The sequence below is a fragment of the Sphaeramia orbicularis genome, unplaced genomic scaffold (assembly GCF_902148855.1).
Source record: "Sphaeramia orbicularis unplaced genomic scaffold, fSphaOr1.1, whole genome shotgun sequence".
NCBI classification, from domain to species: Eukaryota; Metazoa; Chordata; class Actinopteri; order Kurtiformes; family Apogonidae; genus Sphaeramia; species Sphaeramia orbicularis.
In genome coordinates this window covers 49,711-63,740 of record NW_021941596.1, presented here as the reverse complement: position 1 = coordinate 63,740, position 14,030 = coordinate 49,711, and the positions used below count along the sequence as shown (strand labels likewise).

General features: G+C 43.7%; 1 protein-coding gene across 1 annotated transcript; it reads left to right on the top strand.

Annotated features, from left to right (window-relative positions):
* Positions 1-3,275: 3,275 nt before the first annotated feature.
* LOC115416364 (protein glass-like) lies at positions 3,276-12,938 on the top strand. The gene is made up of 3 exons (XM_030130111.1): positions 3,276-3,468; positions 5,804-6,267; positions 10,735-12,938. The coding sequence occupies exons 1-3, from the start codon at positions 3,276-3,278 to the stop codon at positions 11,221-11,223; spliced, it is 1,146 nt and encodes a 381-aa protein (XP_029985971.1). The 3' UTR covers positions 11,224-12,938.
* Positions 12,939-14,030: the final 1,092 nt, after the last annotated feature.

Below are 14,030 nucleotides of genomic sequence, written 5' to 3'. Positions count from 1 at the left end.
AATGAATACACACCACACACACACACACACAGACGTCCACAGAGTCAAGTACGTCTGACTGGAGGCCTTTAGTGAAGTGTCTTCAGTTTTACTTTCAGTTTGTACCGTCGTTATGATCGTGTTCTGAATGTGAGGAACGCGTATGACATGGAATGCAGGGAACCACCCTGAATAAACCCTGGATGGACACTGCTTTAACAGACGCACTACAGCAGGGGTGGAAACATATATATGGGATGTCCCAGTCTGATCTAAAGATCGGAATCAGCTGCTGATTTGGCAATTTTTAAAAGATCAGATCGCGATAAAAGAAATCTTACTATAAAGACTTGAAACATGTGTTTTCTTTTTAAATAAGTATTTGATGTTTGATTTCCCTTTAATCCTCAAATAATATCGTCTCATTTTTTAGAAAACTATATAGTATAATTTTTACTGCACAAATAATTGGGACTTTACATTGGGACATTTGAACCCAATAATGAGTTGAATTGTCTACTTTTTGTTCAGCCTTTTTTACAGTGTCTAGAACGGTTCTATCAGGGTTCTGTCAGGGTTCTAACAGGGTTTCTGTTCTGTTCCATCTGTTCACTGGAGCTGCATCCTCATCCTGAAGCTGAGACATTTATGCTGCAGTTTGGATCAGAACCTGAACCAGGTGGAGGTTCTCCACATGCTGGACCTGGTTCTGTTTCAGGTGAAGCCCGTGTCTGCGTTTGTTTCCATCAGAGGACGACGCTGCAGAGGCTGAACCAGTTTGATGCATAATTCACAGTGTTTGTCTGAGCACAGATGGACCAGAGGCAGGAGAACCGACAGAGAACTGACAGAGAACCAACGGGGAATGGAGGAGAACCTGGTGTGAGTGATGCAGACACACCCACTCACATGTTCCAGAACCATACAGCTCCTACCTGGTCCTAGTCCACAGGACGCCACAGGTTCATGTTGTCTGTGCAGAACCGACAGAACCCAGACCCGGAGCCTCAGGGGGTGGAGGCAGTTGCCGTGGAGACGCTGGAGGTGCCTTCAGGTCTCTGCTGGTCCTCCTTGTGGTCCTGGTTGTATAATGATGCAGAGTCGAGGATCTGCTGCAGCTTCGAGTGCTTCACTGCAAAACGAAAGAGGAGGGAGGGAGGGAGGGAGGGAGGGGGAGGGGGTGGGGGGTTCAGGAGGTGGATAAGTGAAGTTGGACGCCCTCAAACCACTTCCTGTCCAGACCTTCATCCACAGTCCAGAGTCCACATGATGAACCCAGAGGATCCAGGTGATTTTATACCATATTTACACTTTTATCAGTTTATTTTATACATGAATCCGTCTTTTCTATTGATTTATTTTTTTAAATTGTGCTGCTGTAACAAAGATTCATCAACAAATTTAAGTGAAACAATACAAATTCTTACGCTTATTTATCTTTATTCCCAACATTATTCAAATCATTTTTTTGAATAATTACATCAATTTGTACAATATGTAATAGACAATATATTCAATATGATAATTAAAGATAAATATAGATAAATAAGTGCATTAATGTAGTTGTGCTATCAAAACTATGTGGTTCTACCGTCGAAGAACTAACAGTTGTTGTGGTTCTAAATGTAACAGATATATAGTTATTTTATTGAACAGTTTTAATACATTTAAGGTCAAACAATAAACAGAACAAAGACAAAAACGACATTAAAAAGAACAAACCAAATATACCTTGAACATGTGTCATTGTTAGAGTTTATTCTAATATTTGAATGTCCATCAGAATCAGTTACTTCATATTATTATTATTATTATTATTATTATTATTTTATTATTATTATTATTATTATTATTCCTCTTCTTGCTGCTCATATTTTGTAGGAGTCCAGGCCGTTACCGGTACTTGACTTCCGGTTGTGTATTTGCTGATGCAGCTGAATCCTCCGTTGCACCAGTCCGTTTTTCTGTTCATGTCCAACCCAGTCCCGCTAATGGAAACACAGACAGAACTGACTCTAAAGGGTTAATGAGGACATTTAATGAGGACATCAACATGATGGGACTGAATTAATTAAACTAATCACAGATTTAATATTAATATGAAACCGTTCAAACCTTTGAATCTATTATTACCTGAACATGAGTTTAACTCATGTGTCTGTACTGTCCCCTAGTGGTCACACACACAAACTACCTATCTAGTTCACACTAAAAACGGGTTAAATTAAAAAAAACAACAACAACAACAACAAAACGATGTTTTTGTACTTTTAACAGTTATTTAGTTGAAGTTTTTCCATTCCTTTTTTATATTAAACATATGTGTGAGTGGATCTATCTATATTATCTATCTATCTATATATCTATCTATCTATCTATCTATCTATCTATCTATCTATCTATCTATCTATCTATCTATCTATCTATCGAGAGAGAGATGAGAGAGAGAGAGACAGAGAGAGAGAGAGAGAGAGAGAGAGAGAGAGAGAGAGAGAGAGAGAGATCCACTCACACATATGTTAATATAAAACTGCAGAAAATGGAAAACACTTCAACTAAATAACTGTTAAAAGTACAAAATATAATAGATAGATAGATAGATAGATAGATAGATAGATAGATAGATAGATAGATAGATAGATAGATAGATAGATAGATAGATAGATATCTGTTGCACCAGTCCGTTTTTCTGTTCTTGTCCAATCCAGTCCCACTAATGGAAACACAGACTGAACTGACTCTAAAGGGTTAATGAGGACATTTAATGAGGACATCAACATGATGGGACCGAATTAATTAAACTAATCACAGATTTAATATTAAATATGAAACCGTTCAAACCTTTGAATCTATTATTACAGCAGTTAAACTCATGTGTCTGTACTGTCCCCTAGTGGTCACATACAAACTATCTATCTATGTTCACACTAAAAACGGGTTGAATTTTTCAAAAAAGTTTTTGTACTTTTAACAGTTATTTAGTTGAAGTTTTTCCATTTTCTGCAGTTTTATATTAAACATATGTGTGAGTGGATCTATATCCACTCACATATCTCTCTCTCTCTCTGTATACACACACACACACACACACACACACACACACACACACACACACACACACACACACACACACACACACACACATTTTGTGAGTTTTTTCGCGTGAACTCCTGTGTTTCAGAATAAAGGACTTCCGGTCGGGCTCTTATTGTGAACGCAGCTCCAGCGGCTCGGAGCGGGCCGTTTCCGGTCGGTTTGTTATTGTCTGCGTACGTTTCCGGTGTGGATGCGGCCAAATGACCAAAGTGCAGCTGCTGAACGCCTACCTGACGGAGCGGCTGACGGTGGTGGTGAAGGAGATCCTGGCCGTGGTGGAGGACACGGTGTCCGAGTACCGGGAGGAGGCGGCGCGCGCACGGCAGGAGAACGACAGCCTCCGGCGGCAGCTGCGGGACATCCTGCTGCTGGAGGCCGAGACCGAGTGGCTGAGTAAGGGCTGAGGAGGGCCGCGGAGCCCGAGGAGCCTCCGACCGGCCCGGTTACCGTTTCACCGGGGTTTACAGTTAAAAACCGAGTCGGACATGGGTTTGAACGTCCGTCCGCGTCGATCAGTAGACGGTTCGAACACCGGCGACCGGAAATAAACACAGTCGAGCGGAAATAAATCGCACAGGACACTTTTCTGTCCATGTTGGTCGTACCGGTCGAGTCTTTTACGAACTCGATTCTTCGGTTCGTTCATTTGTTGAGACCGATTTATTTGGTTCACAAGTGAAATAACAAAACATCTAATGAGCGTTGGTCGAACTAACGGTGTTTAAAATACTGAGTGTATGTTTACGACAGTAGAACAGGTTTAATGTGTCTGTTGTGTTTATGAGAGAAGAACAAAAATATAAAGCAGATAAAGAACGAAAATATAAAATAGATAAAGAATGAAAATATAAAGCAGATAAAGAACGAAAATATAAAATAGATAAAGAATGAAAATATAAAGCAGATAAAAGAACGAAAATATAAAATAGATAAAGAATGAAAATATAAAGCAGATAAAGAACGAAAATATAAAATAGATAAAGAATGAAAATATAAAGCAGATAAAGAACGAAAATATAAATAGATAAGAATGAAAATATCAAGCAGATAAGAACGAAAATAAAACGGATAAAGAACGAAAATATAAAACGGAAAAAGAACGAAAATATAAAAACGGATAAAGAGCGAAAATATAAAACAGATAAAGAACGAAGAATAGAAAAGGTAGAAAATTTATACGAGTTTTGCAACAAAGATGACTGTCAATAAGGAAATGGTTCTATTATATATTATATATCATTATTTCTATCTATCATTCTATCTGTCATTCTATTGTTCTATTTATCATTCTAGATTTCTATCTGTCGTTCTATTGTTCTATCATTCGTTCTATCTGTCATTCTATCATTCTATCCATCTAATGTTCTTAAACCGTCTTTGTTCTCTGTGTGTTTAATTTAATTTGTGTGTTTTCTCGTGATTAAAACGTTAACATTTTAAACATTCATCTTTAACTTCAGATCGTTACATTCACTTCGTTTGTGTCATGTTCTAATCTGGCTCTGGTTTAGGAGGATCTAGTCTCCTTCAGCGGTTCAGTAGATCCATGAATGATTCGGTTCTACTCTTCCGCTCTTTCATTCAGTTGTTCACTACCTCAGCTCCATTTGTCCGTCGCCGGAAACTAATCTGGCGATGCCGTCAGTGTTGTTGCCATGGAGACGACCTGCTGCAGGGTTCGACCCACAACACTTCCACCTCCTACAGACTGACTGAAGGAGTGAATCTGACAAGTTTATGTGATAATTAACAGAACATTAGCAAAGAGCTGCTGAAGAGAGTCAACTCATTCACTTAAATGAATTGATTCTTTTGAAGGATTCATTGGTGAATCGTCTGTCACTGGTTGGTCCGTCCTCTGGTGGATGGTCTGAGCAGCAGAACCAGGTCCAGTTGGACGGATCGAACCCCGGGATCTGTTAGGTTTACACCGAATGTATCTAGAACACAAACCAATTTATGATCTTAACGGAATTACCAGAAGGAATAGAACATTATTATCAATAGAACATTATCAGTAGAACATTATTATCAACAGAACATTATTATCAGTAGAACATTATTATTAATAGAACATTATTATCAATAGAGCGTTATTATTAGCAGAACATTATTATCAGTAGAACATTATCAGCAGAACATTATCAGCAGAACATTATTATCAGTAGAACATTATTACCAGTAAAACATTATTATCAGTAGAACATTATCAGCAGAACATTATTATCAGTGAACATTATTATTAATAGAACTTTATTATCTGTAAAACATTATTATCAATACAACATTAGTATCAGAACATTATTATCAGTAGAACATTATTATTAGCAGAACATTATTATCAGTAGAACATTATTATCAGTGGAACATTATCAGCAGAACATTATTATCAGTGAACATTATTATTAATAGAACATATTATCAGTAGAACATTATCAATACAACATTATTATCAGAACATTATTATCAATACAACATTATTATCAGAACATTATTATCAATAGAACATTATTATCATGGACCAGTTCTTATTCATCAGTGAATGTGGTTCTGTAGGTTTTTCCGTTTCATAAAAGACTTCAGTGTCTCTGATTTCATCTGAAGTTCAATGAAAAGGAAGATCTTACTGGAACTGTTCTAACCTGGTTCTGACCTGATGGATCTGAAACAGGACCAGTTTGATGATGTAATGTTGATCCGGTTCTTCTGGTTCTTGTGGTTCTTCCAGGATCCACTGGGTCAGTTCTGAGTTTCGCACCCCCCGAGCATCAGTCCACCGATCTGGACCAGAGTCCCCACCCCCAGAACCTGACTCCCCCCCCAACCCGGCCCCGACAGCCCCCCGTGGTACCAGTCCAGTTGGAGACCCCCCCACAGCAGAACCTGGTCCCGGGTCAGGAGCAGGCGGACCCGGTCCCAAAACCCGAGGGGGTTCTGAAACCCAACCCTCTACTGGAGCCTCCTCAGTCCTCCTTGGTCATGGTGGTCCAGGAGGAGGTCCAGGTTCTGGCCCCAGCTCGGGTTCCAGTTCTGATCAAAGCTGAACCAGAGGAGGTGAACGTGAGTGAACCTGAACACACCGCTGACGGTGCGACGTGGGAGGAGGCGGGGCTGCGATGCATGACAGAGGTGGACAGGATCCAGACAGACTCCCACGAGACCCAGAGGACCAAGACCAGCACCCGGGACCAGGTCTGGACCCCCACACACAGAACCAACCTGCCCCACAGACTCATGGGTAACAGGTTCAGGACACCGTCAGAGTTCAGTCGACTCTAGAGTTAAAGTTTAACAGAACTGCACTAAACCAAATTAAACTAAATTAAATTAAACTAAACTAAACTAAACCAAACCAAACTAAACCAAACTAAAATAAACCAAACCAACTACAGTTAAACTACATTATATACAGGTAAAATAACTACATTAAACTAAACTAACTACATTCAACTAAACTAACTACAGTTAAACTAAAGTAACTACAGTTAAACTAAACTACCTGCAGTTAAACTAAATTAAGTACAGTCAAACAAAATTAAGTACAGTTAAACTAAACTAACTACAGTTAAACTAAATTAAGTACAGTTAAACGAAATTAAGTACAGTTAAACTAAACTAACTACAGTTAAACTAAATTAACTGCAGTTAAACTAAACTACCTGCAGTTAAACTAAATTAAGTACAGTTAAACAAAATTAAGTACAGTTAAACTAAACTAACTACAGTTAAACTAAATTAAGTACAGTTAAACGAAATTAAGTACAGTTAAACTAAACTAACTACAGTTAAACTAAATTAACTGCAGTTAAACTAAACTAACTGCAGTTAAACTAAATTAAGTACAGTTAAACAAAATGAAGTACAGTTAAACTAAACTAACTACAGTTAAACTAAATTAACTACAGTTAAACTAAACTATGTACTGTTAAACAAAATTAACTACAGTTAAACTCAATCAACTACAGTTAAGCTTGCCCATGGGGCCCGGCCGGGCACAGCCCGAAAGAGCGACATGGGCCTGTCCTTCGGTGGACCCACCACCCGCCGAGGGAACCGTAGGGGCCGGGTGCATTGTGGATTGGGTGGCAGTCGACGGCAGGGGGCTCGTCGACCCGATCCCCGGACACAGAGTCTGGCTCTTGGGACATGGAATGTCACTTCGCTGGGGGGGAAGGAGCCAGAGCTTGTGAGGGAGGTTAAGAGATACCGTCTAGATATAGTCGGGCTCACCTCCACACACAGCTTGGGCTCTGGAACCCAACCCCTCAAGAGGGGCTGGACTCTCCACTTCTCTGGCGTTGCCCACGGTGAGAGGTGGCGGGCTAGCGTGGGCTTGCTTATAGCCCCTCAGCTCAGCTGCCGTGTGTTGGAGTTCACCCCGGTGAACGAGAGGGTTGCATCCCTGCGCCTTCGGGTCAGGGACAGGTGCCTCACTGTTGTCTTGGCCTACGGGCCGAACAGCAGTGCAGAGTACCCAACCTTCTTGGAGTCCCTGGGAGAGGTGCTGGATGGTGCTCCGATTGGGGACTCCATTGTTCTCCTGGGTGACTTCAACACTCACGTGGGCAACGACAGTGATACCTGGAGGGGGGTGATGGGGAGGAACGGCCTCCCCGATCTGAACCCAAGTGGTGTTTTGTTATTGGACTTCTGTGCTAGCCACAGTTTGTCCATAACAACACCATGTTCGAACACAGGGATGTCCATAAGTGCACTTGGCACCAGGACACCCTTGGCCGGAGGTCGATGATCGACTTCATTGTCGTGTTATCAGACCTCCGGCTGCGTGTTTTGGACACTCGGGTAAGAGAGGGGCAGAGCTGTCAACCGATCACCACCTGGTGGTGAGTTGGATCTGCTGGCAAAGGAGGAAGCCGGACAGACTCGGCAGGCCCAAACGTGTTGTGAGGGTCTGTTGGGAACGTCTGGCAGAGCTGATGTCAGCACGGTCTTCAACTCCGGGAAAGCTTCTCCCAGATCTTGGGGGAGGCTGGGGACATTGAGTCCGAGTGGACCATGTTCTCCACCTCCATTGTCGAAGCGGCTCCTTGGAGCTGCGGCAGCAGGGTCTCCAGTGCCTGTTGTGGCGGGAATCCCTGAACCCGATGGTGGACCCCAGAAGTAAGGAATGCCGTCAAGCTGAAGAAGGAGTCTTATCGAGCCTTGTTGGCTCGTGGTACTCCCGAGGCAACTGATGGGTACTGGAAGGCCAAGCGTGCTGCAGCCCGAGTGGTTGTGGAAGGAAAAACTCGGGTCTGGGTGGAGTTTGGGGAGGCCATGGAGGAGGACTATCGGTCAGCTTCGAGGAAATTCTGGCAAACCGTTCGACACCTCAGGAGGGGAAAGCAGTTCCCCACCAACACTGTTTACAGTGGAAGTGGGGGGCTGCTGACCTCGACTGGGGACGTTGTCGGACGATGGAAGGAATACTTGGAGAATCTCCTCAATCCCACTGCCGTGTCTTCCATGGAGGAAGCAGAGGCTGAGGTCTCAGAGGTGGACTTGTCCATCACCCAAGCTGAAGTCACCGAGGTGGTTGGCAAGCTCCTTGGTGGCAGGGCACCGGGGGTGGATGAGATTCGCCCTGAGTACCTTAAGTCTCTGGATGTGCAGGGACTGTCTTGGCTGACATGTCTCTGTAATATCGCGTGGCAGTCGGGGACAGTACCTCTGGATTGGCCGACCGGAGGATGTGCTCCAACTACAGGGGGATCACACTCCTCAGCTTCCCGGGGAAAGTCTATTTCAGGGTACTGGAGAGGAGGATCCGACTAATAGTCGAACCTCGGATCCAGGAGGAACAATGCGGTTTTCGTCCTGGTCGCGGAACACTGGACCAGCTCTATACCCTCTATCGGGTGCTCGAGGGTTCATGGGAGTTCACCCAACCAGTCCACATGTGTTTTGTGGATTTGGAGAAGGCGTTTGACCGTGTCCCTCGTGATATCCTGTGAGAGGTGCTTTGGGAGTATGGGGTCCGGGGCCCTTTGCTAAGGGCAGTCCGGTCCTTGTATGACCAAAGCAGGAGCCTGGTTCGCATTGCCGGCAGTAAGTCAGACCTGTTCCAGGTGCATGTTGGACTCTGACAGGGCTGCCCTTTGTCACCGGTTCTGTTCATAATTTTTATGGACAGAATTTCTAGGTGCAGCCAGGGGCCAGAGGGGGTCCGGTTTGGGGACCACAGGATTTCATCTCTGCTTTTTGCGGATGATGTTGTCCTGTTGGCCTCATCGAACCTGGACCTCCAGCGTGCACTGGGGCGGTTTGCAGCCGAGTGTGAAGCGAGCGGGATGAGGATCAGCACCTCCAAATCGGAGGCCATGGTTCTCAACTGGAAAAAGGTGGTTTGCCCTCTCTGGGTCGGTGGGGAGCCCTTGCCCCAAGTGGAGGAGTTCAAGTATCTTGGGGTCTTGTTCACGAGTGAGGGAAGAATGGAGCGTGAGATTGACAGACGGATTGGTGCAGCGTCTGCAGTGATGCAGTCGCAGTACCGGTCTGTCATGGTGAAAAAGGAGCTGAGCCGAGAGCCGAAGCTCTCGATTAACCGTTCAATCTATGTTCCTACCCTCACCTATGGTCATGAGCTTTGGGTCATGACCAAAAGGACAACATCCCGGATACAAGCGGTCAAAATGAGCTTCCTCCGTAAGGTGGCTGGGCGCACCCTTAGGGATAGGGTGAGGAGCTCAGTCACCAGGGAGGAGCTCGGAGTAGAGCCACTGCTCCTCCACATCGAGAGGGGCCAGCTGAGGTGGCTTGGGCATCTGTTTCGGATGCCTCCCTGGGGAGGTGTTCCAGGCATGTCCCGCCGGTAGGAGACCTCGGGGAAGACCCAGGACACACTGGAGAGACTATGTCTCTCGGCTGGCCTGAGAACGCCTCGGGGTCCCCCTGGAAGAGCTGGAGGAGGTGTCTGGGGAGAGGGAAGTCTGGGCATCCCTGCTTAGACTGTTACCCCCGCGACCCGGCCCCGGATAAAGCGGAGGATAATGGATGGATGGAGTTAAGCTAAATTAACTACAGTTAAACTAAATTAACTACAGTTAAACTAACTACATTAAAGTAAATTAATGTTTAATGTTCACATGAAACTTCATAAATCTGGGATGTATGTTTTGATTGCAATTAAAGTCACGATGTCAGACTTTAAACATGTTCATATGTCCAATTATGTCATCAGGGGTTGTGGCCTAGAATCATGACACACCCCCTTGAGATGGATTCATGTGTAAAAGAACTGATTTGTTGACTGTTTTTGAGTCAGAACAGGCTTCGATGGTTAGAGTCATTAAATAAATACATAATTAATAATAATTATTATTTGTTAATTATTGTTAATAATTATTAACCAGTGAACATGGTTTTATAAGATGCTTAATTATAATTATTATAACTAATATATTAGTAACTATAATCTCAAACAAACTGATCAATAAAAACAGGATAAATCAATAACAGGATAAATCCTTGCATTCAAACTGGTTTAAATCGATGCGTTTGATTAAAAAGACATCTGTGGTGTTTTTGTTTTCGTCGTCATTCTGTTGATTCGTGGTTGTTCATAAGCTCCGCCCTCTGCCTTCATCTCCTCTTTTTTTTGCGTTTGTCTCCGTGTTCCGGCGTCTTCTTCATTTTAATCCGATGTTTCTTTGACTCCAGGAACTGTCCTCGGTGGTGGCGGACGACGACAGCGGCACGGCGTCCTACGTCCCTGAACTGGTCCACCGCTGCCCCCGCTGCGGCGAGGCCTTCGGTCAGGCTGCAGGGCTCCGCCTCCACCTGGAGCAGAAGCGAAAGACGTACGCCTGCGACTGGTGCTGCAAGTCGTTCGCGCAGTCGGCCGACCTGCGGCGCCACCTGCGCACGCACACGGGCGAGCGTCCGCACCGTTGCACCTTCTGCTCCAAGAGCTTCAGCCAGAGGGGGAACCTGCGGCGCCACCTGCGCATCCACACAGGCGAGCGTCCGTACAGCTGCCCGTTCTGCTGCCGCACCTTCAGCGACGGCGACACCATGAAGAAACACAAACGCACGCATTCGGGCGAGAAACCGTACGGCTGCGCTCACTGCAGTAAGACCTTCAGCAGCGCCGGCGGTCTGCAGGTGCATCTGAGGAAGGACCGCTGCTACGCCAGTGCCAACGCATGAGTGCCTGAGCACCGACGGACGGACGGAAGGATAGGGGGCGGGGCTCAGATGGGGCGGCGCCACCTGCAGGACTGCATCAACTGCACAAGACGTTCCTGATGTTGATGATATGGACAAAAGTCTGTGGACGCATTGAATTCAGGCGCTTTTTAAAGACGTGAATGTAGTTTTAAAATGAACAGGTCCAAACCCTGAACCTGGTCCAAACCTTGAACCAGCTCCAAATCTTGAACTAGGTCCAAACCCTGAACCAGGTCCAAACCTTGAACAAGCTCCAAATCTTGAACTAGGTCCAAACCCTGAACCAGGTCCTAACGTTGAACCAGCTCCAGATCTTGAGCTAGGTTGCAACGGTGAACCAGGTCCAAACCTTGAACCAGGTCCTAACCTTGAACCAGGTCCTAACATTGAACCAGGTCCTAACGTTGAACCAAGTCCAAATGTTGAACCAGGTCCAAACCTTGAACCAGGTCCTAACCTTGAACCAGGTCCTAACGTTGAACCAGATCCTAACGTTGAACCAAGTCCAAATGTTGAACCAGGTCCAAACGGTGAACCAGGTGCAAACCCTGAACCAGGTCCAAATGGTGAACCAGCTCCAAATCTTGAACTAGGCCCAAATGTTGAGCCAGGTCCAAACCTTGAACCAGGTCCAAACGGTGAATCAGGTAAAAATGCTGAACCGGGTCCCAATGTTGAACCAGGTCCTAAAGTTCAACCCGGTCTAAACCTTGAACCGGGTCCATGTGGACACAAAACAAACCCCCCCCTTTTCCACCAACATTCCCAGGGCGGTTTAATTTCCTGGTAAATGACTCCTGTTCATCTGTGGTTTGCATTCGGTTCATTCACTTCAGACTTGTTCGTTTCCTGTTGATGTTCTTCTGTGAATCTGTCGGATTCAAACAGACACAGATTATAACAACGACCACTAGAGGGAGTGGAGCCCAAAAAACTCACATTCTACGCATTCAACCTATAGATACGATGAAGCCCCAGAAGAAAATACGAACACTGTCACTACGACAATACAGTCATAAAATATGGAGATAAAACCTGTAATTTTACAAGAATGAAGTCGTAAAATTATGAGAATAAAGTCGTAATTTTAAAATAGGTGTAAAAATATCTTCATTTCCAGAATACAGTTGTACCCGCTGGTCTATTAGCCCCACTCACCAAATACTGAACCTATTAGCCCTGCCCACCATCAACACATTAGCATTAGTCGAAGGACTTTGAAGACAGTTCGCACACATTTGGGTTTGTTTTGGTGTAAGAGCTGAACAGGTTTGGAGTAAATTCTCTCTTTTATGGAGGAGGAACTGACTGAAGTGTTCGACTGAAGGGCTAGCGCTGTAACCGGAAACTGTCATCAACAAGGACTAAAGGTTACAGTTTATAAATTATGACTTTTTATCGCACTATTGTGAATTTATTTTCAAAATATTACGACTTCAATCTCATAAAAGTATGACATTATTTTTGTTAAATTATGTTTTTTTTTTTTTAAAACTACAACTTTATTCTCATAATATTACGACTTTATTCTTGTGGTGACAAATGTATTTTTCTGATGTGGCCTACTTCACCGTCATTGGTAGATTCACCAAGAAAACATATTCAGACTTAATGTAAAGTCGTAAAATTTATAAGAAAAAACAAATTTATCTGAACAAAAGTCTGAGTCTTTGAAGAAAAATCAATAATCACCAAAAAAAACAGAAATTAAAGGAATTAAACGAATTATTGAAACCTTGATTTTCAGACGATAAAGAAGGAAATTTACTAAAAAAAAATGTTGATGTTCTCTGAAATTAAACTAATACAGTGAAAATGCAGATTAAAGTTTTTAAAGTTAAATTTACGACAAAATTAAGACCAAAGTTAGAATTTACTCATTTTGTGAAGCTGAGGGAACATTTCTTCATCTGTTTCCTTGGTTTTTATAATAATGACCTTGGTGGGTTCCACCAATCAGTGTTCTTCAACACACAGCCCCGCCCCCAAGAATTCAGGGAATCTGAAGAGTCCTGCCCCGTTTTCAAATCTTTGAAGGTTGGGTCGAAAGAAACTTTCGAGGCCGGTTTATTCAGTGGAAACATGTCCCAGTTTAAACGCTGCTGATTGGACAGCGTTGTTTGGGTGGGTGGAGCATCAGACGAGACGAACAACATAAATGAAAGTTCATATTCTGGATTTCAGCCAATGAACAATTAGAACAAAATAAAAGTGTCGTTAACATTCGACTGCGCTAGGCTCTGATTGGTCAATGACACGTGAAGCCCCGCCACCATTGACGGACATATGATCGTGACGTCGCATTTAAGATCATTTTACAGGTGACCACAGTGTGGAGGAGGAGGCTGTTACCATGACGACACCGTTATGTGGTCTTATTATTATGGGATGTTTTCTGTAACTTCATCCGTTCACTTTATTATTTGTAAAATGATCTTTGACTGTAAAATGGTTTGTCAGTTTCAGTCATTTTACATCTGAGGTCGTGTCCCAGCGGAGGGGGCGGAGCCTCGCCTGTCCACAGGTGGAGATCGGCCTCAGATTCAGCCGATCCAGCCAATCAGAGACGAGCACGGTGCTCACTTGTTGAGTTCAGGTGTTTTTAATGAATGTGTTTAATGGACGAAGTGTTTATGTCGTTATTTATTTCAACCTTATTTATTGGTTTGTTTGATTCTACAGAATTAAACTCATATTTACGTCCATGTTTTATAGTTTAAGAGGCGCCATCGTTGTCGTCTCTTCGTCCAGTTGCGATGTTCGTGTCTGAGTCGAATAAAACCCAG

Excerpts from the sequence above, each read along its gene's own strand:
- LOC115416364 (XM_030130111.1), top strand. The coding sequence starts at position 3,276 with ATGACCAAAGTGCAGCTGCTGAACGCCTACCTGACGGAGCGGCTGACG. Across the intron at positions 3,469-5,803 it reads GGCCGAGACCGAGTGGCTGA|GATCCACTGGGTCAGTTCTG; the intron begins GTAAGGGCTGAG and ends TGGTTCTTCCAG. Across the intron at positions 6,268-10,734 it reads AGACCAGCACCCGGGACCAG|GAACTGTCCTCGGTGGTGGC; the intron begins GTCTGGACCCCC and ends CTTTGACTCCAG.